Consider the following 26,914-nt stretch of genomic DNA (forward strand, 5'->3'; position numbering starts at 1 on the left):
TAGACGTGGATATACATATACGTAGATATATACAGTTCCTAGACCGTCGGCTAACATGACCGGGCTGATACATTATATACATGGCAAAATAATGACAGTGAATGATATAGTTCGTCTTTATATAATCACAGCACCAGCCTAATTGTCTAGCAGTCTTCGACCATGCGAAACAACGCAGTAACTCAGGCAGTGGCGCACCGACGGGGTGGGGGGGGGGGTGGTTCGGTTGTTGTGCCCCCCCACCCCCTACGCGTCCAACCCCACCAGTACAACGTGTACCTTCAGTGCTTGGTTCACATTTTCATTACAGTTCAGGTGGATTGCGGCCGAATTTTCCCGATTAACACAAACATTCTATCACTGTCTTGTATTTGCTCATTCACTCTTAAATTACTGTGAGTAAAGCGCGGAAGAAATAAACATCGTCCTCATCCTTGGTGTCATTATATTATCATTATTAGGCATTTTATTTGCTGTTGGATTCCTCTGGCTAAAGCATGGAAATTGCATATTATGCAAAGGGCTTGCTTGCCCCCACCCCCCCTCCTCCCTGGCAGAGATCCTGGGTGCGCTACTGAACTCAGCGAAAAGCGGTTTCAGATGTATTCATTTCAGAATGAACAGCCGATGGCATTAAATGATCCTGCATAAGTTAAAAACGTTATCTGAACGCCAAGAGCTGAATTATTACGTTAATTGTGTTTGCGCAAAATTGGACGCACCGCGAGAAAACCTGAAACTACCGACATGCACAAATAATCAATCCACCATCACGAAACTTGCCTTTCGCACACGCGCGGACGTGCGAAAGACCGCACGTAACGCACACAGGTGCGCAAATTCCGGTTTACGTTGGGTCGCGAACCCAGTGCAAACCAAAATTTGTACACATATGTTCGCGTTTTTTACACGTCCGCACATATGCGGGAGGCCGTGCGAACTGGGCGTAATCGGGTGCTTAACTAAGAGGAAGCTTTAGCTCGTGGGCTCCCATCTAAATACATGTAAAAGGAGAATTCGTTTTCCTTGACTACCACTGCACAAAATTTGACGAGCTTTGTTGCATTTAAAAGAAAAACTTAAAATCTGGCGACTATTGGTTCCGAAGTTTTTATTTAGGTGGTAATTTTTTAAATAAAAATTTGGCAAAATCGCAAATTTTCATAAAACGAAACTATATCAAGTTTACAACTCTGTAACTCAGCAATGCAAGATGATATCGCAATTCTGTGCATTGCATCAATAGTCCATTTAAAGCAGGCCAAAATTGGTATATTACATGAACCTAAAAAATGAATATGGAAATGCAGCTTTTGCAGAACCCTTTACACAACGTGTTGAATTCACGTAAGATATATAGCAATTGGCATATCAAATTTGTCCGCTTTGAATGATCTAATGGATGCCGTTTACAGAACGACGATAGCTGTTCTTAATGCAGAGCTATTAATTTGTAAACTTCGTACTTCTATTTTTTTAACTTTCGAATTTCTGCAAATTCTTTTTAAAAAATTCCGGTCCTAAATCGAAATTCCGCGTCAAACAGTGACTATAATTTAACTTTCTCTCTCAAATGCAACAAATGTTATTAAAAACGGTCCATAGGTTACCTCAGAAAAGCGTTCTTGCGTTTTACATGTATTTGAATAGGCCGCATCGGAGTTGGACCCGAGCTCAAGCTTCCTCTTAATCAAGATTGTTATGGTTTTGAAATCTCGCAAAAACTTTCAAAAGAGGTATATTTTGAACACTTACCCAACTGAAGCCGTGCTCCAACGCTGATAGATGGACGCACAGCATGCAACAAAGTTCCAATCACGGAGGTGCATACACGGACACGCGCGCAATGGCGACCCGTTAGACAAAGTATGGTACAGAAAGCGCGCGAAAGCTAGCGTTGGAAGTGGCCAAGCCACAGTAGCGCACCGACCGTTGCACCTGCTATCAGTGCACATGGTTATCACACCATGCAAAATTAGCCAGTAAATTTTATTTTTAAATATTAAAATATACGTATTGCACAATAATTGCGCATTTTAAAGCGAAATATTGCGACTTAAACTGTAATGTGAATTAACGTACAAAACTTTGGCGCGGCCGAAATATGGAAGTGGCCAAGCCACGGTAGCGCATCGACAGTTGCATCTGCATATCAGTGGTTATCACGCTACGCGAGATAACCCTGTAAATTTTAAAAATATGTAAATATACGTATTGCAGAATAATTGCACATTTTAAAGAGAAATTTTGCAACTTTAACTGTAATGCCAATTAGCGTACAAAACCGTGGCGCAGCCGAAACAATGTGAGTTTACACGACAGATTTAAATTGGCGGATATCAGCACACGCTAGCGAAAGTTTTGTACACGTCTTGTCATCGTCTCCTCACAGCTGTTGATGCAAAATGGTCTCGTATTTTACCCTTGTATATGAGATTGTATATTGCATTTTGCAGAGCGCTGATATATGACAATGACATAAAGATATGTGATCATATTCCACTGATGTCGATGGAATCGAATCAAGTATATCGCAAAATGAAATAACCCGCATATTTTGCTTGTATAACTTCGAGACCGGTCGAGTTTAATAATGTGTACACATTCAATAAGTCTCCGGCGGGTCTTACAGCAGACGTCTTCAAGGCATTTAATAGAAGCTGTACACAAGACGTCTAATTTAGAGCTTGACTTAGCACTAGCTGGGTCAAGGTGGGTCAAGCCGAGTCAAGTACGCTTGTAGCCGACTTTTGCTTCCTGGGTGTGGTTGTTCACCATTATTTTCGAACTGTCGCATAGTCAGCCATCGCGAGGATAAACGTACGCGAGAAGTTATAGAAGCAAAATCCATAATCAACGAAAGGGCAAAATGCGTCGGCACACCATCGATTGTCCAGAATTTCTGTAACAGTAATGTAATGTCACGTACTTTTTTGTAACGCTAATATAACGGGATAACATAACTGCAATGTACTTTTTGCAGCATCAGCGTAATTTAATGTAACCGTAACGGCGAACAAATAGGCAAAAAAAATGATAAACTGCGTGGTCATTGTGCGCAACTGAGTGTCGTTTCTTGCACGTTGTTAACGCTGTCAATTCGTACCTTAATTGCGTGTCTTGCTTGCAGACACGGAGAAGTTGTACACGAAGGCGGTGCAGAGAGTGGCCGACGGGTATGGCAAGCAGTACACGTGGGAGCTCAAGCAGCGGGTGATGGGCATCCCGGGAAAGGATGCGGCCCGCCTGGTCATCGATGGCCTCGGCCTGCCACTGGCCACCGAGGAGTACCTCAAGGAGATGGACCGCCTGTACGCCGAAATGTTCCCCAGCGCCGAACTCATGCCTGGTAAGGGGGGAGGGGGGGGGCAACGAAAGGCTAGGCCGCGTAGAAGGCCCACAGTTTCACATATTGTAAATATGGAGCAGGCTTCGGGCAAAATTTTACGTTCGAAATAGGTGTGGACGCCTCACCAAAGCTCACCAAAGGCTCGCATAGGTAGACGTTTTCGACACGGACGCTGAAAAAAAAAGGAATAACCACGCCATTACCGCACACCGGAAGTGACGCTTGATTCAGAACGGCTTCGAGACATGACCTGCATGCCCTCCGAGATTGGATGCGGCGCTTTGAAAATATCTCGGAGGCGACGTGCTGGGATTTACGTCATATCCGCTAATCACCAGGTATACGCGTCGTTTGCATTGGTGCTATTTTAAGGCTGCTAATAAGCTTTTGCCAGCATTGATTCGGTAGTAAATAGTAGCGTTCATTTATTACCAATTTAGCCAAAGAGAAATTTCATTGCAGTTGCAGTCGGCAAAAGTCAACTGCAATAAAATTCAAAAAGTAAATTAAAGATATCCCAAGCGCCATCTATTATCAGAAAACCGGGGTAGCTTGCACTAGCGGCGCGAGGCTAAAGACGCATCGGAGCTGATCGGTTCCTAGCTGGTCCTGGCTATACGAAGTGATGCTAATTACACGAAGTAATGCCAAGTGATGGTAAGTTATACGAAGTGTATAAGCATTTCCTCGTGGTCCGTGGCATGGGGGACGCCTCGCGAAGCACTTACAGTGCGAGCACACGTAGGGGAAGTGCCCGACTAGGCTACCCTGCTATCCTCGCATTGGGTGTCGTGAAGTTCATCGACGCCGCACAGCGACCTGAAAAGCAAGCCAGCTCTGCAAGCGACGCAACCCTTGGCCAGGACATCGTAGGGGAGGAGTACACTATTCGACTCAAGCCAAATGCCAGGCCATTTGCTCTCAGTGTACCTCGCAGAATTCCCATTCCACTGTACAACCAGGTAAAGCAGGAGCTGGACCAGATGGAAAAACAATTGGTGTCATCAGGCGCATTACGAAGCCGACGCCATGGTGTGCCGGTCTGGTTGCGGTACCGAAGACATCAGGCGGCATCCGAATATGTGTCGACTTAACAAAGCTCAACAAAGAAGTTCTTCGTGAAAGGCACGTGCTTCCAACGGTCGAATAGGTGCTCGGGCAACTGGACGGCGCCAAAGTGTTCACGAAGCTGGACGCGACAGCAGGATTTCACCAAGTGCCATTGTCCCAAGAATGCCAAGAGTATACAACATTCATTACGCCATTTGGACGCTACTGTTACTGTCGTATACATTTTGGCCTGACTTCAGCACCGGAGCATTTTCAAAGAGAAATGGCTCGAATTCTGGAGGGGAAACCGAACGTCGGTAACATGATAGACGACATCCTGGTGTTTGGCAAAGACCGAGAAGTGCACGACAAGCGACTTGTGGAGGTTCTTGAACGTCTGAGGAGAGCCGGAGTTAAACTCAACAAGTCAAAATGCTGCTTCAGTCAAGACAAAGTAGAGTTTCTGGGAGTGGTCATCGACGCCAACGGTATCTCGCCAAGTCCCAGCAAACTCGAAGCGTTGTGCAACTTGGAACCACCCAAGGACGTTGCTGGGGTAAGGAGATTCCTCGGCATGGCTAATCATATTGGTCGCTTCCTGCCCAACCTTTCGCAGGATTCGCGCTTTGCTAGGCGAGCAAAATGCATGGCAATGGGACTGCTTCAAGAGACTGCTTTTAATCGAGTAAAGGCGATGCTCACCTCAGACCTGTGCGTTGCAAAGTATCATCCCAGTCGTAACACCATTGTCTCATGCGACGCGAGCTCATTTGGATAGGAACCGTTCTCCTGCAGTAACAACCATCGGGCGAGCGACGCGCGGCAGCGTTCGCATCTAGGTCGCTTACTGAAGCGGAACAGCGCTACAGCCAAACAGAGAAAGAGGCGCTGGCGGTAGCATGGGCAGTGCACCGTTTTGACCAATACGTGCGTGGCTTAAATTTCACGGTAGAAACCGATCACCAGCCGCTGGTAATACTACTTGGTAACGCTGACTTGGACACGATGCCTCCACGTATTCAGAGGTTTCGCATCAAACTTATGCGCTACCAATTTAGCCTGGTCAACGTTCCTGGCAAACAGCTAGCCACTGCGGATACTCTTTCAAGGGCTCGGGATGAGAAGCCGCCGATCAGTCCGGTGGATGTGGCAGAGGAGTTTGTGGACTTTCAAGTTGCTACGGTCACAGGCACGAAGCTGGTTACTGTAGATGATGTTCGCATTCACCAAGAACTGGATTGGGAATGCAACCAGCTCGTCAAGTACTGCACTCAGGGCTGGCCTTGTCGAGACAGGCTTCCAGAGCACATCAAGAAGTACTGGAGCCATCGAGGTGATCTCTCTTTGTGCAACGGCGTCTTGCTAAAAGGTAATCGCTTTGTCATCCCGGCTTCGCTTCAGAAGGATACGCTCGAACTTATCCATGAAGGCCACCAGGGAATTAACCGATGCCACCCTAAGGGCCCAGGATTCCGTGTGGTTGTGCGGACTTTCGCAGCAAATACGGGACAGAGTCACTCGCTGCAGACAGTGTGCAGTCACACGAGCGCAAAGAAGTGAGCCATTGGTGGTAACGAAGACTCCAGCGCAACCAGTGGCAAGAAGTAGGAATGGACTTGTTTAGTTACACGGGACACAACTACCTACTAGTAGTTGATTATGGTTCTCGCTACCCTGAAGTCTTCGACATGCGAAGCACGAACTCTGAGGCGGTCATCAATGCAGTCAAAAGCATTTTTGCTCGTTTTGGCATTCCCGCAGTAGTACGAAGCGACAATTGACCGCAGTTTGCTTCACATGCCTTTGCAGCTTTTGCGAAGCGCTATGGCTTCCAACACATCACCTCAAGTCTGAACTACCCGCAGTCAAATGGGGAAGTGGAAAGCATGGTGCGTATGATCAAAGAATTGTTTGCGAAAGCAGACGATCCTTTTCGGGCTTTTCTGTCGTACAGAGACACTGCAGGCGTCACAGGGTTCAGCCCAGCGCAGCTTCTCTTGGGTCGCAGCCTGCGAACCAGGCTTCCCAAGACAGTGCACCGCCTGGAACCGAAGTGGCCGGCGCGAGACGATGTCAAGTGCCAAGATGAAGATGTGAGAATTGAAGAAAGACGTCGATCGCCGTCATGCCGCGACCGTACGTCCTTCCTCCGCTGCAGCCAGGAGATATGGTGTTGAGTCCGAGCCATCAAGGATACGGCGTGTGTTCTTAGCCCAGCCTCCAAGCCCCGCTCGTACGTCGTGGGAACACCCAACGCGCGGCTTCTGCGTAATAGGATACATCTAGTGCCCTATTCAGACCCAACGATGAGTCAGCTCAGCGAGCCAGCTCAGAGTGAAAACCGCGAGGAGCACGAAGCGCCGACCACGGTAACAGACGCCACGGTAACAGCGACACCACAAGTCTCCAATGATCGTGGCGTGAGAGTCACCAGATTTGGGCGTCGAATCAAGACTCCTAGAAGACTTGACGTGTGAAGTGTTTGGTGTTTCTTGTGTACATATCTCGGGGGAGAGATGTAGAGGGCGCTACGCGCCATGCGTTCTATAAATATGGCGTTGCCGAATAAAGGTGTGCATTCGTTCGGTCAACTCCGAGTCACTTGGGTAGACGCGGCTAGCGTCTGTCAGAACCCTTCATCGTACAGTTCCGGCTATACGAAGTGATGCTAATTATACGAAGTAATGCCAAGTGATGCTATGCTATACGAAATGTATAAGCATTTCCTCGTGGTCCGTGGCATTGGGGACGCCTCGCGAAGCACTTGCAGTCCGAGCACACGTAGGGGAAGTGGGTCGAAATCTATGCACAGTGTACGGGCGGCGCGCAGCAAACGACACGCCAGGACAACGTCACGGCGCAGGCGCAGTATATAGCGTGCAGCTGGTGGGAGCTCGGCCGAGCCGCCGCCAGAGGCGCCTGCTGCAGTCACAGACACCGCGAGCGTTCGGCGCTAATGCAGGGAAACGGAAAATCGCGGATGGCGTCGGCAGCACCTCTGCGCGTTGCCCCGTTGGTGCTGATACAATTTGTCTCTCTCTCTCTCTCTCTCACGCTCTCATTTTCTCTTTCTCTCTCCCGAGCATAGCGCGCGACGCTGCTCGAGGTGGTTGCCAGGCAGTAGCAGTAGTAGTAGCATGTAGCAGTAGCAGGCGGCACACATTACGGCCGGCTTAAACAGCTCCGCTGTGAAAAACAGAAGATTGGCTTTCATTTTCTCATGAAATAATAATTAATCTTACCGCGATATTAACGGAAACAGTTTTATGAAATACATTATCAGTTCGAACAGTTTTAGAAAGAGAGGAATAAAGGTTAATGCAGAGAAGTTAACCACGTCGCAGTATTCGGGAACGCACTATCCGATCGCGCTTGTGAAGGAAGAAAAAGGCCGGATAAAAGATAAACGAAGGCAAAGAAAGAGTAGAAAACCCGCCAGGGAGAGCACAACACATGCGCGAAATCAAGAACAGGCTCAATTATATGTAGCCCTTCGCACAGGCATTTGTCAGAAGGAAGCACGCCATCTTCTGTGCTGACAATCGGTGAGGTCCCTTTTGGATTTTCTGCGCGCGAAATGGTTGTACTGCAAAAGGACATGATGCTAGGATGGTTTGGAGCTTCCTGAATGTCATGATGTAGCGCAAGGGCACAAGAAAAAAGAAAAAAAAAAGAAAGACACACAGAACACGTCACGGTTGCTACTAACAACTTTATCGAAAGGCATTGAGCTACACTGTGTACCTACACTCTTTCCAATGCGCAGACGCATCGGTCACAGTCGACCTATTACACAGGGTCTTTTGCGTGCGGCGCTGTAGGGCTAGGAATTGAGTACAGTGGATGTGGACGTGTCCTTCACAGAAGTTGTATTCTGGTTGGAATTTAAATTCTGGCATTTTACCACGATCTGTGATTATGAGGCACGCTGTAGTAGGGGACTCCAGAATAATTTCGACCACCTGGGGTTCTTTAACGTGCACCCAATGCATGGTACACCGGCCTGATTGCATCGGCTTGGAAGACCGTTGGCGGCGACTTCGTGACGCCGGAAAATTTCAGGGGAAACTGTTTTCATGTTTGTCTTAGTATTTGTCCCTGTAGAAGGACACTAAAGGCAAATAATAAGTCAAGTTGAAGTGATAGATTAGTGCTCGAGAACGTTTAAGGGCCAACCTCCATGGAGCGAAAAAAGTCGCAGGCTGTAACGAATTGGGTTCGTGTCTTATTTAACCGGCCGAGGTGTTGCCTCGGGGCAGAAAGAAACAAAGCCAGCTGCAAATTAACAAGCACAAAAACCACACTTTATATAAAAAACAACATCAAACAATACAGAGCAGGGACAAGATATTAATTCACTGAATCTCAACGTGAGTTGGCTGATACTATGATAACCAACCTAAAGTGCAACCTTGTGCACGCAACAAACAGCGCGAGGTTCAGCACAACGCTCTCAAGCTGAACGCGGTGGACGCGAAGGCTATACAAAGTCCGGGTTCTGCTCACTCAAGTCGTGAAAGAAAGTTCACCGCTGTTAAGTTCCTGCTCGAAATGGTCTGGCTGACAAGGTATAGGAGCGACACTCACAGACGCTCGAGGACGGCCGAGCCGTGCAGCTGTCTGGTCGTAGGAACGCCGCCCCGTCTTCGCAAACCAAGAGAGACGCCACAGGTCGCCGGGAAAGCGCTTTGCGTCTGGGTGGAGGCCTCTGTGAGCCCGGGTCCAGGAGCCCATCAAGCCCGTACCTCCGCACCCCAGCAGCCTTCCTCGAACGGTCCAGACGCTCGAGGACGGCCGAGCCGTGCAGCTGTCTGGTCGTCGCAACGCCGCCCCATCTCCGCAAACCAGGAGAGACGCCACAGGTCGCCGGGAAAGCTCTTTGCGTCTGGGTGGAGGCCTCTGTGAGCCCGGGTCCAGGAGCCCGTCAAGCCCGTACCTCCGCACCCCAGCAGCCTTCCTCGAACGGTCCCTGCTTAAGACGTGCCCGGTAGACACCAGGCCATCGGGGAAACATCGATGCGGTTGGGTGAAGGCCTTGTACGCTCGGGTCCTTCTGGCCCTACGCGCGTACACCTCCGCACCCCAGCAGCCATTCTCGAACCACCCCGCTGACGTCTCTCTTCCGAACTTCTTCTTCTTCAGATTCCTTTTTTTTTCTTGCGCCGCTCATCGCGCTCGCGCCAAAGCCACATCGCAAGTCGTCGTCGTCGTCTTCATTGCACACACAGCTCACGTGGCGCCGTAAATTTGCAACTCCTTGATCATCTGTCGATGACGACTAAGCGCACATCATGACATAAGCCCCCCTTTTCGAAGATTTTTCGGCAGAAAAAACGCTGTACATGTGCGCGTGACATGTTTAAGGGGTTCACAAGTCCATAACGTCAGCAGTAAACCCTTGCTCGAATGCTGATGATAGTTCCTAGAGTCCTATCTCAAGTAACGATGCACCCACTGCACACATCTAGTTACACTGCACACTTCATAACACCACGTTAAACCAAACTTGGGCGCGAAAAACACACATATAATATGGCACACCAAACACAAATATCGCGACTGAAAATTGTGTAAGCCGCCTAGCCATTATCAAATGGCACCTGTAGTCCGTATACTCTCATGCGAGACTGGAAGGGATGCCTAGTAATCTCTTTAAGAGATTGTCTCAGCTCAATGTATGGAACAGCTGCAGTCTTTGCATCAGGTACTCTATTGCAGAAAACGGTTATCACATTACTGCGATATAGCTGAGTCATATCATTGAAATAATGGGAATAGTCAACAGGAGAAGTACCATGGGCTTTACGAACAAGGGAATGAAGATCCACTATTGATCTAGTAACAGCCACTGATGCAGGATTGCCCTTGGCCATAAGACCACGTCTAGTGTTGCTCACACTATTGTCGTTCCCTACAATGTTAGTCCCAATCATTTTGTCTTCTTCAAAGAGACTGTGCTCTGGCCATGGACCGGTCGAATTAGCAACCACATTGGCGGATTTCAGGGAGTCATTTCTCGACAATACCTTCTTTTCTGCATTGACGAGACTAGATGTCTGGAGATCTTTATCTGCATCAGATTCTGCTGAAGCGTCCACTTTCGTTGAAGTAACTGAGTGGTTGTCATCAATGCCTGGTGTAGATAGTGTTGTTACAGAGCCCATTGTACTTTTTCCGTTCTCACTACTATCCCATAAAAAGGTAGCTAGAAGCATTGGGTCTGAACCAGTGACTTCTGTAAGTAATGGAACATTTTGTTCCAAGCAGGCTAGCTCCGTTATAGCTATCGACCCTTTCACATCATTTTTGTCACCTTGAGCGTCCCTGGACTCAAAACACAATGCAGCAGCTTCGCTCCTAGTACTAACTTGCGCGAACTTCTTGCACAACAACACTTCATGCAACTTTAACCGCAGTTGCGCCACCACCTCCTCTTTCTCTTTCACCTCTTTTGTAAACAATTCTACAGCAATGCGTTCTTCCTCGATTGCTATCAGCTCTTCCTCGACTGCTATCAGCTCCTTCTGAACCCATCTTTTGAGTTCCTCTCCCGTGAGTCCCAACCTGAGTCCTATTTGGGTCAACTCAACGGCATTCATACTGACGCAGGTACGAGTATTTGCTTTGCAATTACAATCTTTCATTACAGCTGGCTTTGTCCTGTCATCGCGGACGCCATTTGTGATGAATTGTGACTGCAGACGGTTCTTCAATTGGGGGACAACCCCATTAAGGGCAAAGCCCAATCGGAGACAAAGACCCAATTGGAGACAAAAACCCAATCGTGGACAAAACCGTTTGTGGAACGCACACACAAAACGTTTACTGTAACTAGAACGAGGAAAAAAAAACCCATAAAATAAACACTCGAAAAGAACTCATAATACAACACACGTGTGGCTAGAACGCTTACTGATGTCGGGCAAGTTCGGGCAGGCTGCGGGTGTGAGTATGCACTAGAGTCTCGATGCGGCGAAGCGGAGACGACGATAGAAGCGTTGTTTGTCTCACCAAAAGGTCGCTGTCGGAACGTCGTACAGGCTACCAGAGCGTGGCAGCTCTGCCTCGGTGGGAGAAGACAGGCGGCTCGGCAGCACGAGCCGACGGTGGTGGCGTTCTGGTCGGGCAGCCGATCATGGCACTCGGGCTCGTAGCCCGACAGCTCAGGTTCTGCCCACGGACGCAGACGCTCACCGGCCTCGGGCAGCAGTAGTAGATTATCGGGCAGGGTGGCGATTCCCGGGAAGGCAGGCGGCTTGGCAGCAGGGGTTGACGGCGGCGGCGTTCTGGCCGGGCAGCTGGTCGTGGAGCTCGGGCCCGTAGCCCGACAGCTCTCGTCCTGCCCACGGGCACAGTCGCTTGCCGGCCTCGGGCAGCTGTTTACGATCAGGAAGAGTGGCGACTCCCAGGAATGGGTTGGCAGGAGGCCCCGGCCGGGTGAAGTCCTGGTGGCTCGGGTCCGGAACCCGACGGCCGTCTTCAGCTCCCGATCCGGTGGCCGACCTTGTCCTGGTGTCGCTTCTGGAACTCCTCCTTCTTCTTCCGATTCCTTTTTTTTCTTGCGCCGCTCATCGCGCTCGCGCCAAAGCCACATCGCAAGTCGTCGTCGTCGTCTTCATTGCACACACAGCTCACGCGGCGCCGTAAATTTGCAACTCCTTGATCATCTGTCGATGACGACTAAGCGCACATCATGACACAGGCATGCGCAGCACACGCAGCACAGTCACAGCGTAAGCTGGTGGAGTGGCTCAAGAGTAGCTCCCATTTGGGCACCACGCACAACAGGGTCTTCGCGGCAATCTGTTCACCTCGTTTTCACGAGAACGATCTGAACTGTCCGCCCGGCGTCGACGGCGAACTGTGGCTTGTAATGTTCTCTGCACAGTAGTCTGCTGAACCCGACCAAGCCTTAGAACTGCAACTTACATGTCAGGCGCGCTACGTTTGCAGGCACCTTAACTAGATGGCGCCACCATATACTGGCGGAGGCTCGGCAGCTCGGGTGCGCGTTGATTGCGCGCCTCGTCTGAATCGCATATCGTCGTCTGCGCCTGCGCACGCAAACGCCTGCTGCGTTTGCAGGCACCTTACCTAGATGGCGCCACCATACTGGCGGAGGCTCGGGTCGTCTGCCCCTGGGCACTTGCCTTATAGGACACTTTCACCCGCCCGATAGCAAGCGCTTGCGTGACTGAGTGGTAGAGTATCTGACTCTCACGCAGCGGGTGCGGGCTCGATCCCAGCGGGAAAAGGCCGTTTCACATGGCGCGATTTTCACACAGCGACACAGTGAATTCCGTCGCTCAGCGGCCGCCGCGACGTCGCGGGCTCTCCGTGACGGAATTACAACATGTTGGTATTTCCGTGGCTGAGTCGCAGTGATCGGCGCGATGTGGGCGGAGCAACGTGACCTCACAGGAAGCGCCGTGCAAATAGGCTCTTTCCTGTTTTACCGCGTGTTGGAAGCTCAGCGGAGCAATGTCGCGCACCAGTTTCAATAATGTGTCAACAGAGCGTACCCACCAGCGACTGTGGGTCAGGAGCTTCATCAACAATTTTTGTTTCCTCGAGCTCACACAAATGAGAAGCTGCACGCTATCCAGGTCAGGAGCAGACGCTGCCTTCAACGTACGGGACGTACCCACTTGATCGTCACCGTCGTGAACCTCTTTATCGCTACAAATTGTGCCAGGTGCTTGCACACTCAGTGGTCGTTTCTTCTGCAAAAGCATACACTGCTCCAGGAGAAGAGTTGTGGCTGCGATATATTATCGCAGCAACAGGGTACTAAACGAAACCAGCCCACCGACGCCGCACTAGCCGCACGCCAATACTTGCGGTGTTGTGCAGCGTTTCACTCGCCGCGGTTGCAGACTAAGCGATAGTAAAGTCTCAACGCGTTTAAACATTAAAAAATAGTGTACTCATGCTATTTTCAAATAATAATAAGCAAATTTTAATATATGGCTAGTTTCCACGTTGTTTTTATTTAGCGATGCAGGCTTGGATGCTTCGTGAGAAGGGGGGACCTTCGGCGTCGCTGCGACGGAAATCTCGCTGTCGCAGACGCATGTGAAAGCTCTCAACGAGAATCGCTCTGCGACGTGCGCGGCACAACGATTTTTTTCGCCCAAATCGCGCTATGTGAAACAGCCTAAACACGTACTTTTTATTGCAATAGCAATTACATGGACACTTCAACCAGATTTCTGCCGTTGTCGTCGCCGTCGCCGTGAGGTTCCGTATGAAGTCGAAAGGCGATAAAATCGTCGCCGCGCGCCGTATGCGCGAGTGAAAGCGCGTGGGGGACGCGCGCTATCACGGAGAGCGAACGCACGGCGGAAAGCAAACGCGACCGTCGCGCGGAAGGCCGTGGGGGTAAGGGAGCGAGGGAGGCGGGGCGACGCTGTGCTGCGGCACCAAATGCTTATCTTGCAACAGGCCGAAAGGAGAACTCGCCACTCAATCTCCCACGCGAAGGCAAGAAAGCGGGAAGGCAGCGCGTCAGGGAGGGGGGGGGCGGCAGCTTGTACTCTGCCAACAACTGCTTTTGTACTTTGCCCCGCGGTGGCGGTCGCCCGCACCGTCTTTAAAAGCGATGTCCACACGGCTCTGACCTTTGTATGCGCCGTGCATTCGCCGCTCAGTTTTCGTTGAAGCGATAGACCGCACGAACCTTCGCCCGCTGCGGCGGCTGCGCTTGCTGCCAGCGTTTTGACAGTCGTTGTCTGCGGTCATTCAGTGTGATCTATTGATGTTTGCTTGTGCGCGCTGACACCACGCGTGTTAATTCAGTTAGTAAGCGAATGTGTCCAAGTTTATGCTGCCGATAAACCTACTATCCCTACTCCGAATAGCTCTCCACTAATGTGCTTTCGAAATTGGTGCTTTGCTTTTCGGGCGAAGGTGCGACATTTTTTCGCATTTCCGGCGATAGCGGTTACGGCCCAACGCGGGCGGCCGCCGCCGCCGGCATAGCGAGCCGAAACGGCTATTGGAATGAGCCAATTAACGGCGACGGCCGCCTGCCGCCCGACGTCAAAAATATGACTCTTCGCCGCCGATCCACTCTCTCCAGATATTCGCCGCCCAGCGAACCGCCGCCGCCGGAAGTCGTCGCGCGCGGCGGAGAGCGTGGACCAATCGGACCACAGCGCAGAGGTTGAGTTACGTCTGTCGCCCGTCGACGGGAGTTTTGGTTGTTGACGCTTGGCTACTGTTCGGCTATTTCCTACCTCCGTTTCAAGCGCTTGTTTTCCAGCGCTGTTTCACCTCCTCGTTGCTTGTTTTGTGTAGTCTATGTAGTTAGAGGCTTCGCTTCCCTATGATGATCTGCCCATGCATACCCGCAACATGATGCCTTGCGTACCGAGGTGTTTTGGAAAGACGTTTGATTGAAGTTTGCAGGGTGTAGTTCACTGGCACATCCGAGAAAAACGTGAGCTGAAGCGTGGTTTAGGTGCGGCATATGAGCGGCTCGCTACTTTTAGAGACAAAAGAGTCTTCTCGCAAGCCACGTCAGTAAAACATGGCGGCGGTCCCCGCTGCCCACTTCGAATTGAATTTGGCGTGGCTTTTGTAGAATTCGCTTCGTTCGTAGCAAATGACTGCGTAAACTGCTTTCGCTTAGTCTCAGGCCGCTTCGACGAGAGTGTATTATGGATAACCTTGTGGAGTTTTCGAGATCGCTTCTGGTTTCAAACGACACGAAGCCTAACGAGGGAAACCTTCGAGGTATGTCAGTGCCACCTATCGGTGAAGTCGCGAGATAGGAGTGACGAGGGCATGTGGCCTCTGAGATCGGAAGATCTCGCAGGCCAACTAAATCTGTAATAAACATGCGCTGCTTAGCGTATGCTGTACTATAGAGTATAGCGTGCGCTATTAGTTGCGTACGCTATGCTAAAACTGTCTAATAGCTTTCCGTGTTTCCTCGATGGCAGGGCATGCAGGCTCGAAGGCGGAAGCTGACGGGAGAAATACTCAGCTGCGCGCGAGTGGAGAGAGCCGTAAACAAACACAGGGTGACAGACGAGGGATAAGTATCGGCGAAATACCGACGTGCCGCGTATTCACACACACAAAAAAAGTTAAATAGATTCCGGCTAACAGCGAACATTATTCTACGCACTTTTTCAGGTCAGGCTCCTTATTTTACGTGTAAAAAAATTGATTTAGGCGCTGTTCTGCCTTCTGCTTTCATTCGCCAACGTCGCTTTCGTAGCCTATCTCGTCTTACCACAATGACTGCTCGCGGGCTGCGTCGATCGCATGTTCGGCGGCGTTCGCCGGCTCCAGGGTTGCCAGATTTGGCTATTTTGCGCCAAAGTGGCTACTTTGGAAGGCTCATGGCGGGAAAATTTTCCGGTTGGCTACTTGGCTACTTTCTGGCTACTTTTACAACCAACATTTTTCTATAAGAACTACAGACAAACCACCCAAAATATTACATATAAATGGTATAATTCACTGTATTTTGCCTCTTATTACATTAGCTATGTGCAACGACCATCCTCACCATGTGTATTTGGAAGGGAGGACGCAACCTCCACCTTGCAACCGTTGAAATCCATTCAACAGGAACACCTTCTGGCTCACTTAATGGAACGTCTCCTTTTATAGGTGATAGCTCAGAAAATTATTAGGTTGAAACCGGACATTTATTACAATTCAATGACGAATTTGAGTAAACGCGTGTGAGAACATATCAATATATGCCTATAAAAACTACTAGAACACTTTTCTTAAGCGATATGAAATCCTGAGTAGTATGCGATATCCTCTTGCAAAGTCGAGATATGGCACGGGGTTACATTGACGAATGAGGAAAGAGCGAGAACTGTACAAACGACATATTCGCTGATACTGGAGTTCAGCGACAAGTACGTGCGTTTGCTTCATCATTTACACAGGGATAACAATTCCCGGATACGAGTACGGAGCCACCAGGTTTAAATTGATCCCCAGAGTCACGTTTTAAATATGTCGAAGGGCACTAAACATAACAGGTCCAAAAGGAGTTCATAATCGGCTAGAGCAATGTTTTGATTGGCCATGCCGCGGCAGCCTGGCGACATTTTTGGCTACTTTTTAAGCACCAAGAATGAACTGGCTGCTTTTCTGGCTACTTTTCGCGATTTCCTGGCTACTTTTCACTTTTGAACCTGGCCACCCTAGCCGGCTCTTGGTTGCATGAAGTGTGGTGTGAGGAATTCGCGGCGGCGCTTCGCCCTGGATTTTTGGTCACGTGAAATTCGTCGCGAAAGTTTGCTGCATGGAGGTTGGCCGTAAGGCGTCAATATCATCTCGAACAGAGCTTTAGCAATCGAGAAATTGAGGTAAATTCAGGACGCGATTAGCGACTCCACCGGCAAATTCAGATTCTAGCCCGATGACGAAAGCCACTCCTCATAATAATTCCGTTACTAGTACTTAATCTCTCGTAATAAAAAGATCATCGCTTTGCCTTGTAAGACGAAAGGAAATGCTACTAGTCGGAAATAGTGGCGTCTATACGTAGACACCCAAACTCAAATTTGAACCGCGCGCCACGGTGATGTTCAGTAGGCGGAGCGTTGTGGGCACGCCGCACTCCGCCGTAGCCTTCGCAGTGCAATTCATTGAAGAAAGAGCGGAACCACCGCGAATGAAATGATTGCCAATAACCCCTTCTGAGGAACGCATTGAAGTGCATTTTACGGCAAAGTATTTCTGAAATAGTCTAATTTAACTTCAGATGCATTTCTCGACTTCGATAAAAAAGTGGTTCAGGGCCCCTTTAAGCTTTAGCTGCCTGCATTGTTTAAAAGTGGAAGTTTCCTGCAAGGGGACACTAAGCTTATCACACATGTTCTATACGGACCAAGGGATCTGAGAAAAAAAGCTGAATATCTCCGCAGCCTCAAAACGCAGCCTGGTATTCCCATTTCCAGCCTCTACTGGTATATGCGAACAACATTGTGATGTACAGTTTTACTGGCTACTTTTAAAGGCTGCTCGGGGACATTTAGCGCTTTCTGAGATCCCGTGGGCCGTAAACATGTTTGGTCGATAGTACACATGCATGATTCCAATATGTTTTAATGAACCGAGCCAATGAACCCGCTCCGATTCCGACCACCCTTTCTGCCCTGCACAGGTGTGGAGCGACTGGTGCGCCACCTGCGCAAGCACGGCGTGCCCATGGCGATCGCCACCAGCTCGAAGCCGACCTCGTTCGAGCTGAAGACGTCGAAGCACCGCGAACTGGTCTCCCTCTTCCACCACGTGGTCATGTCGGGCAGCAACCCGGAAGTGAAGCATGGAAAGCCCCACCCGGACGTATTCCTGGCCGCCGCCTCACAGTTCGATGAGAAGCCGAACCCCGAGAAGGTGCAGTCGATCATCGAGTGTCTTTCGATCCTTTAATAGAAATCCGAATGTGCCTATAGTCGTGACCGAACTGCCAAAGAATTAAGGGGACGCTACAGAGAAATGCTAAATTAGTTAAAGCTGGTAAAGTGTTCTTAAATAAAACATGCGGTTTTGCGTGCCAAAACCACTGATCATGAGGCACGCCGAAGTGGGGGACTCCCAAATGATTTGGACCACTTGCAGTTCTTTAACGTGCACACAAGTCTAAGTACACGGGTGTTTTCGCATTTCGCCCCCATCGAAATGCTGCCGCCGTGGCCGGGGATTCGGTCCCGCGACCTCGTACTTAGCAGCCCAACACCATCGCCACTAAGCAACCACGGCGGGCCGCCGTGGCCGGGATTCGATCCCGCGACCTCGTGCTAATGTCCGCCTCTGAGAAGTAACCTAGATGAAGAAGTAGATTTATGCTAGATGCCACTGGCGATCTCGGAAAGTTATGTCAACAATAGAAAAGAGAGAGAGAGAGAGAGAATACCCTGCTAATTCTCGTTTAAATAAGGGCAATTGGTAGATTACCATGAGCAAAAAAATAAGGCAGACATCATTTTTTTTATTTCTGTGCCAGAACCACAGTGTCGTCACGTTGGCGCTCTTTTCTTGTTTGAAAACACCACATCAACTTGCGTTTATCAGAACCTCTCTTTTCGGCTACATGCCGTTACCGCCGCACGCACAGCGCACACCTCACTACGCGAGGTGAAATCGTTCGATTGTGCACCACAGGTAAACGAGAAACTCGCAGTAAACCGCCGCGCTAAAGTGAGCAACGCAATTCCATACATCATAGAGACTTGCGCAGGCCGGCTATCTCTCGCGCCAGAAGCGCTGCTCGGTAGTTTCCTGTTTCTGTTTCTAGCACGCCAGAACTACCGCCAATGATTTTGTTACCTTATTTGTCAGTATTGTGATAAAAAATTTCTGAACATTTCTTGTTTTTCACACAGATTTGTTTGTGTCAATGTTTGCGAATTGTCTCTTCTCGTGCACGTAAGTTTCTTTGTTTATCATCACCTTCTTCACTTTGTCACTTTCCCCTTGTTCTCATTCCTCCTTAGCCCAGCGTCGGTAGCTTCCTTTCCTAATTATTCCTGCATGGCAATAGAAAAAAAGAACAGTTACCTACCGCTGCGCTTTCGCTGGCTTATTATATGTCTGTGGGGTTTATTTTGTTAAATAAAAAAAATCAAGTCCCTCGGTTCCCCTTGGGGCTCATTATTCTGGCTCGAACCGAGTAGTGCAGGCCGGCGTCTCCGCTTTTTCCCCCTTACAATAAATAAATAAATTAATATATATATATATATATATATATATATATATATATATATATATATATACGCTTCTGGTCGCAGGTTCTGGTGTTCGAAGACGCGCCGAAGGGCGTCACTGCCGCCCTCGCCGCCGGAATGCAGGTCATCATGATCCCCGACGCTCGCATGGACGAAGAGAACCGGCGTCGGGCGACGCTGTGCATCGCCTCGCTCCTTGACTTCAAGCCCGAGTCATTCGGACTGCCGCCCTTCGAGAACGGGCTCAACGACGGGCCCAAAGACGGACCCAAAGACGGCCCCAAGGACGGGCCCAAGGACGGACCCAAAGACGGACCCAAAGACGGACCCAAAGACGGACCCAAAGACGGCCCCAAGGACGGGCCCAAGGATGGACCCAAGGACGGGCCCAAGGAGAAAAAGGAGTGAGGCAGAAAGGCGGAACGAGTGCTCGGCCACTGTGTGAACCGTCTCGACTACCACTCGGCGTTGCCACTAGGCGCCGCACGCCTTCTCGTCACTGAAGCGGCGCGCAGAACACCCTGTCAGGCTTAGCTGCCTTCCTCCTCGCGAATGGAGTCTTCTGCGCGCCCCCAGGCGGTAATTTTCGCGTCTCGCGGTGTCTCGCGAGATTTACTCGTTACGCAGAATGAGTCGAAGGCTCCTTCTAGGGCAGCAGCGCGGACGCACGAGCTAAAGCCTGTTAGTGTGTAACAATACTTGTGTACCTTTGTGTTTCGTATAGTGACACCGGCCGTTGTTGGCAAAATGCTCGCTCGAACCGAGAATCTTTACCTGTTCAGGTCGCAAACCGCTTATATTTTGTACAGGTGGCGTAGATTGTATATGTGTAAGTACGCGCCCCGCTTCCAGCCTTACTCGGTACCACGAGAACATTCCGAAATCAACCACGCCTCTTTCCTTGTGACGCATCTGTTTACGTCTTGTGTGTGCGATACTCACGTTTGTTTCCCAGTGCTAGGGGGGAGATACCGAGGGCTGATTGTAATTATAAGCGCATGTTCACTTATTCTGGTATTCACGTAGTGACGTGCTTGCCTTTCCTGCTGAGAACCTCTCCTCTCTTCCAAGTGCCTCTAAGCAAAAATATACGCGTCTGACGGCCATTGACGAGCTCGCGATGTATGTCAGCAGCTTAATACAACGGATGCCATCCGTGTAAGCCTGCTGACGTTGACGGCGGTAACGTCAGCTGTTGTTTGAGCAAGATTCGTCTTGCATGACTTAATTAAACCTCTACTTATAGCGCTTAATGTTCAGAACCCTGTCGATTTTGAGCGCAGCATGTGTTGATGTGACCCGGCATACGTGTTATGTTATTAACAAGGCCTCACGCAGCGATCCTTGCAAATTTCTGACGGGGACCGTGCCTGCAGGGCAACAAGTTGGCCAATACTGTCCGCGAACGATTTATCGGTGGTCTAGGTTGCACAGCAGTAAAGACAAATCTTATGACACACATTTTGAGAACATGCCCGCTAACAACCCGTTGCTGCTTCGGCGCACTCCGTAAAAGCAAAGGGAGTGCGAGTAACTCTTAGGGAGTGTCTTGTATGGGCCTCTTGGTGCTGGAGTTTGAGTTATAGTAGCGGCGCCTGGTGGCGGCGAGAAAAGTTATCTGGGTAGTACCAGCTTGCGTAGTATTGAGCCCTGGCTGTAGCGAAGCGCGTTTCTAGCCCGAGTTTTGCGTTGATTCGCACTTTTTTTCTGCCCTGTTGCGAGTGCGAAAAGGCTCGTCACTTCTCATAGACCACTCCGACCGCGCTGCGAGCTGGCCGCAACCTAGTTTTACGAAAACGGACTATCCATGTGCCGTCGGACGTAATACTGGAAGCAAAAGGAATCGGCGACGCTGATCTGGCGACCTAACTCAGCATCGAAAAAGCGTCACCGTCGTTACTGCTGTGTCGTGGGCTGCCACGAGCAAGAAGGCCTGAATCGCAACATCAGATTCTACCGTTTTCCTTCAAGGCCTCACGCAGCGAGAGTTAAATGTGCGCATCCTTGACCTCAAGCCAACACGTTAACGCAGGGCAGCCAGGCAGTATTGATTACAGCACATCGATGTTCGAGCCCTATCATTAAGAGTTACATCAAGCGAGCAGCGCAGGAGCTCGCGCTGCTGCGCGCGATTCGCACGTACATACGTTACTGCGAGCTCATATGGATTGCATCAGTTATGTATCAGTTGCTAAAGGGACAGATGGCCGCTACTACAGCGCAGGCATAACCCCTTATCTAGCGGCATGCAGTCAACAAAGATTGCAGAAGGCCCGCCGTTTCGCGGCATGCTGAAAGACCGCTGCCGTCGCGGCGCGTACGATCGTGCGCTCGAGCAGTTCCGTACGCATGATACCTGCTTATCACTGCTGTGAATTGATTTATAGCAAGCATTTCCTCGCGTTTGTGCGCCTGAATCTAGCAGCGTGCAAACCTTAGCTGAAGTTCAACTTCGTACGCGCTTCACTTGCGATTGACACCGCACTAAAACTTCGCCGCTTAATTCTTGAACGGTGTAGACGTATTTGGCGTTGCATAATTTCTAGCCTTTACAATATCGTGCCACCCCTGAAAAAAATTTTAGGCGTCCGATATCCGCTGCAGGCTGTGGTACAACACAACCGATCGTGGCGGGTCCATATTGTAAACGTGCTTTCCGAAGCAGACGACCGAGCTTGCTACTACCCAGTTCAGGACAGAGGGCGCTCTTTAGCACCATTTTCGCAGCGCCCCCTGGGCAAAGCAGGGGCCCCATATTGTTCCTCTTTCGCGAGTTGGCTAGAATGTTATGTTTACTGTTCGGGCAGTTTGCGAAACGTCTTTTAGGAAGCCTCACGCAACATTTTACTTGCATGCTTTGGTTTGTGTCATATTGTCTAAAGCTTCTTTTGTGCTAATGACCGAAAAAAACACGAAAGAATAGGAATAAATGCATAACGGTGTACCGTAACGGTGTGCACAAGAACATAGTAGGAAACGTGTCATTCACAGACAGCATGCTAGGTGGCGCCACAAAACCGCACCGCAGGAAACGGAGCCTCGGCAAGGGGCTTGTTTGGCACACCTCTGTGCATTTCTTCCTGTTATTTTTGTTTCGTCAACGTGCTGCTAATTTGGCACTTGACTTGAAGTGATAGTCAAGGGTGCTTGCCTTAGCGGCACAGTGTCCAAGAGACCCGCACTTGCTGTCGCAAGTCCTATCACTGGTATCTTTATGCGAGCAGACTATAGCGTCTCTATTTAGAGCGGGTGAGAGGACCGCCAAACAATATTTTTGCGGACAGTCTTGGCCAAACTGTTGCCCGCTTGGCAGCGCCTGCAAAAAATTACCGCTGTAACCGCGACTATACGAGTAAGTTTCGATTTATCGCGTTGTTATGTTTTGTATTCTGTCCTTCCATGGAAACCGCACACCTAGCACTGCCTTGGAAGGATGTTTACGTAACACGTAGACGGCCGTCGTGGAGAAGCGGCTGTCGTGCGGCATTAACTTAACCGTATTTCTTGCTCGCGCTTACAGCTTCGTCGCTGTTTTGAAATATTTCTGAGCTGAACAGTGTCACATCCTCGAAAGAGAGCGTCCTAAAGTACTTTTAACTACAAAAATAACTGTTTGCACTTTGCTGCGTCTTATGGTTAATCTTTTGGGTGTAACTGTGTGTAAAGCAGATAAGAATCGAAGAACGAATTAATCAGGAACGCTATTTTTTTTGCTCAGTGTATTAGGCATGGTTGAACATGCATATAGGGACATTCTATGGCGGGGCCTTGTAAAGTAAAATACAGCACTCGGACCTCCAGGTTGATCATACAGGGGCCACTCTCACAGCTCACAGCTGTAAGCGGACCCGTCTGTAATGTGGCTGTGAATCCAATTCTCTCACTGTTGTTTGTTACCACTAGACGAATGAATGTAAATTACTTGCATGTATAATTGTATGAAAGGACCAAGTTTTATCCGTGCGGTTTGTTTATGAAGTGTTTGTGTTTTATGCCAGCTTCTTGTGTAGCTAAATTTGATTATACCAAAGACATAATCACTGTCGACAACACGAAACCGTTCTCTTTTATTGTTGTTTTTTCTCTCTGGATGGCAAATGTGACATTCAGTACAGCAGTCTGCTTGCCGATGGACGTTCCGTTGGCAGCATAGCCTGTAGCGCACCTGTATGCAAAGTACACGTGGGATTCTGGAAAAAAAAATCAGACTCAGTTAAATGTACTTTTGGTTCATTTATTTCATTCAACCGATTTTATATCGCTGTCACATGGCGCATGTAATGCCATTCGCAGCGAATGAGATTACGTGTCAATTCCATTTTTTGTTGCTTCTACACGGGCATAGTGAATGGCATTCACAGCTAATGGCATTCGCCCATTGAATCAGTTTCCTTAGGGCCCATTCACACTTGCGACTAGGCCAAGTCGCGCGACCGATTGTGACTGGCGACCAAAAACTACTCAAGTCGAACGATGTTCACACTGACAAATGCGACCGACGAGTCGCTAAACCGAAATGTCTCACGCTATGCCGTTCATGTCTGCTTGAAATGCAATCGCCTCGTAAAATAAGCGTCAGCGTATACGGACGTCCTGTTCCTTCGCATCTGATTGGTTCAGCTGTTCTGCGACTGCAGTCGCGCGACCGAAAAATCGAGCAGTGAGCGACTGGCCCGAAACAGTCGCATTTCGAGAAAAGCGACAATTTGCGACTACTTGCGACTGGTCGCTTTGCGACTAACTTGGTCGCGCGACCTCGCCTAGTCGCAAGTGTGAATGGGCTCTAACTCATGCACGCGCGACTTGTGTGATCTCGACGACAGGGGCGTGGCAAAAAAATCTATAAGTTAAAACGAAATTTAATATATTTTGAAATAACCTTCCCATGTTCACTATTGTATTGCTAACAATTTTGGGAACATATGTAAACAAGAAGCACGATTTGTAAGGTCTCGTTATCATAGCAGCCTGCCGATAAACATTGCCATCAATTGCGAATGCCATTTTGTTTACCCGTGTAAAGTCCGCAAGACCGCAATGACATTCAGTATTAATGTCATTTACTGCAAATGACATTACATGTGTCGTGTGACAGGGGCATTAGATTGCAAATTTGCCATGCCCAAGTTTCTCGCTGTTTAAGGGTCGCCTGTTGCCTGTTCGTAGGGATAGATTAATTTTGGTGGCACCATTTTTTTGTACGCCAATAACTAACGTGTCGTTTGACTGCGCAGTACAAGTAAAAGTGTGAAACAGTGTCACCGGCCGACGAAGGCGTAAGATTTGCTCGGAAAGGATAGCACCGATCAATGATGTCACCCACAAATTAAGCGGACTGCGCATGTTTTCTTAGAAAACATGCGCCATGGCTAACTTTTTCCTACATCCTGCATGACAAGTAATTGGCGCGCTGTTCTTAGAAAATCTAAAAGCACGTGTCATACTAGGCTAACTCTGTACAAGATGCTGATGTACATATTTGTTTCCTCGTACCAGGTGTGATACGAAAGTATACCGAAAAAGGAGAAAAAAATTCAGTAACTGTAAATAGGCAGAAAGTTGCACGATGCGATTGTCTCGAAAATGCGCGGAATTACGTGGGAGTGTTGAGAGAACCGATAATATTAGTGCCAGAATCGTTACATTTATCACAGGCAGACGATGCTGCTGAGCAGAAATGTTTGACGATAATTCCAAGGTGGCAGGGTACTACTGTTCGAAGCCTGAACATGCTTTTAATATGCCGATGACGACTATACATGCAATTATCGGGCATATTGTGTTTGCGTGTTCTCGGTATCCAGGCAGATGTAAATGGGGATGCAATAACTCCGCCCGACGCCTCTAGTTACGAAATTATACAGGAAAGGGGAGGGGGGTAATGAATCTGCCACGAGGAATACTGAAAGACGGCTGGAATTCTACAATACAACATACATTTATTTGTCTTCAAGGTACAAAGTTCCAAATAACAAAGAGCGGACTCCGGGCAGAAATCGGCTTTCTGCAGCTTGAGAACCGGCCTGCGCCCGTCGGTCACAAGTCGTTCGGACAGATGCGTTGTACACGCAAAATGCAGGTTAGCGACACCGACCATTACTTGAAGACAGTGATTGAGGTTCAGTGAATCCGATTTGCTTTCATCGGTCGAAATACAAGCAGAGTAAACACGAGTAAAGCAATTATGTAACGCAGGCACTTCTACGGAAACGTACTGACTTCAGTAGCCCAAATATGCAAACACTGATATAAATAGTAGACGGACGTGTACAACATTAAGTCGTGAAACAAGTGACAACATGATTACTAAACATTCGATATTGATAGTGCAAAACCCGGAAACATTAATACATTTCAGGCAATAAAGTTATGCGATGTTTAATTGCTTGTTAACACAAACAGCGCGCCTTAAGGGGCGATAAGCGCCGAAGTAAACACAACTTGGCGGGATCAGCGGCCGTCCCATTTCAAGTGGGATGATCTAATATCTATCGATTCAGCAACTGTACAAGCCGTGTGCTGCAAAATTCACGCAACTGAAGTGCCAGTTGTGGGTATCAATTGTAACTATTCTGACAATAAGATTTTTTTAATCGGACGCCTTCCTGTGGATTTCTGTTAAAGCAGCATGATGTCTGACCTGTCTATGCTTTTTTTAATGACTAACTTTTTACTTCTTTTCTGGTACTTCTGGATCACCCAGTACCTGTGCCTCGTTGATGGGAAAGTTCGTCGTCCACGTGTATACATTTTCCTTCAGCCATGCATCTTGTTGTTGAAACGTTGCCAGGAAACTTCGTCGTGGAGTGCAAGTGATCTGTCGATCAAGGTTGTGGCGGAGCGAAAGGTTATACGGCTGTCTTGCAGAACCAAACTGGACAGTCTTGCGTTTAACGTTTCAGAGATTTGCATTCCTTTCGTGCGTGTCCTATCGGCCTCGAAAGATGTTCAAACGTGTGATAACCGGAGCACCAGGCAGCGTATATTTCATATCGTTGGAACGCATTATTGTCACTTTTAACTTGGAAGCGAGACTGTATAGTTTCGTTCGAGCTCACCTGGACGTACAGGAGTGGGCACATGCACTCACGTGCGCGCATTGGCATCTCGGTCATTTGCGCGTGACGATTACCAGGCTCGCTTTGGTGCTGTTGTAACTCTGGTACAAATGATCTAACAAGGAAGTGATTGCAAAGGGTTTGTTGGATATTGTCTGTTGATTGGTGATGTTCGTTGATTGTTGAATAAAGAATAAGTACTGGTGATCGCAGAGACAGTTTTTTCTTCTTCTAGGACTGAAACGAGAAAAGAAAAAATAAGTGACGAAATTTCTATAAATATTCATGGCGTGCTTTATTCATGCCCACGGTTCATTAGACAGACAGTGCCTGTTTCAGTCGCGCACTGCGTTGGTATTCTACAGTGCCTTGTCAGCGGGAACAGAGGTGATGACAGACTGAAATACGAACCACAGTAGATAGTCTTCCTTTTATCTCGTCAGCAACGCTGTCTGATAAGGATCTTTGTCACAACGCTGCTGAGCGTCCCGAATGTCGCGTAGTCCAAACGTCTGATAAGACTGCTAACACGCTAATTGCACTCACCCAAAGCCAAGAGCTGCGAAAGTGCATGGCGGCTAAGTGTACGGGGGAGGGTCGCAAGGGGCTTGGGGAGCGGTCATGGTAAGCAGCTGTCGTAAAGATGGGCCTGTTCCCGTGCTCAAACCGAATTCGGCAATACGACGCACATAGCAGTAGGTAGGCTCCTGTATGTAATCGTTTCGGGCGTCTTCAATCACCAAAAATCGGGT

At 49.0% G+C, this 26,914-nt stretch overlaps 1 protein-coding gene across 1 annotated transcript in view; it reads left to right on the top strand.

The window, feature by feature from the left end:
* LOC119453706 (pseudouridine-5'-phosphatase) overlaps window positions 1-26,369 on the top strand; it is a 44,936-nt gene extending 18,567 nt beyond the window's left edge. Inside the window, exons 2-4 of the mRNA XM_037715743.2 lie at window positions 3,131-3,349; window positions 17,541-17,773; window positions 19,168-26,369. Coding sequence (XP_037571671.1) covers window positions 3,131-3,349; window positions 17,541-17,773; window positions 19,168-19,512 — 797 coding nt within the window. The 3' untranslated portion in view covers window positions 19,513-26,369. The remainder of the gene's footprint in view (window positions 1-3,130; window positions 3,350-17,540; window positions 17,774-19,167) is intronic.
* The last annotated feature ends 545 nt before the right edge of the window (window positions 26,370-26,914 follow it).

This window comes from Dermacentor silvarum, chromosome 5 (genome assembly GCF_013339745.2).
Source record: "Dermacentor silvarum isolate Dsil-2018 chromosome 5, BIME_Dsil_1.4, whole genome shotgun sequence".
Taxonomy (NCBI): domain Eukaryota; kingdom Metazoa; phylum Arthropoda; class Arachnida; order Ixodida; family Ixodidae; genus Dermacentor; species Dermacentor silvarum.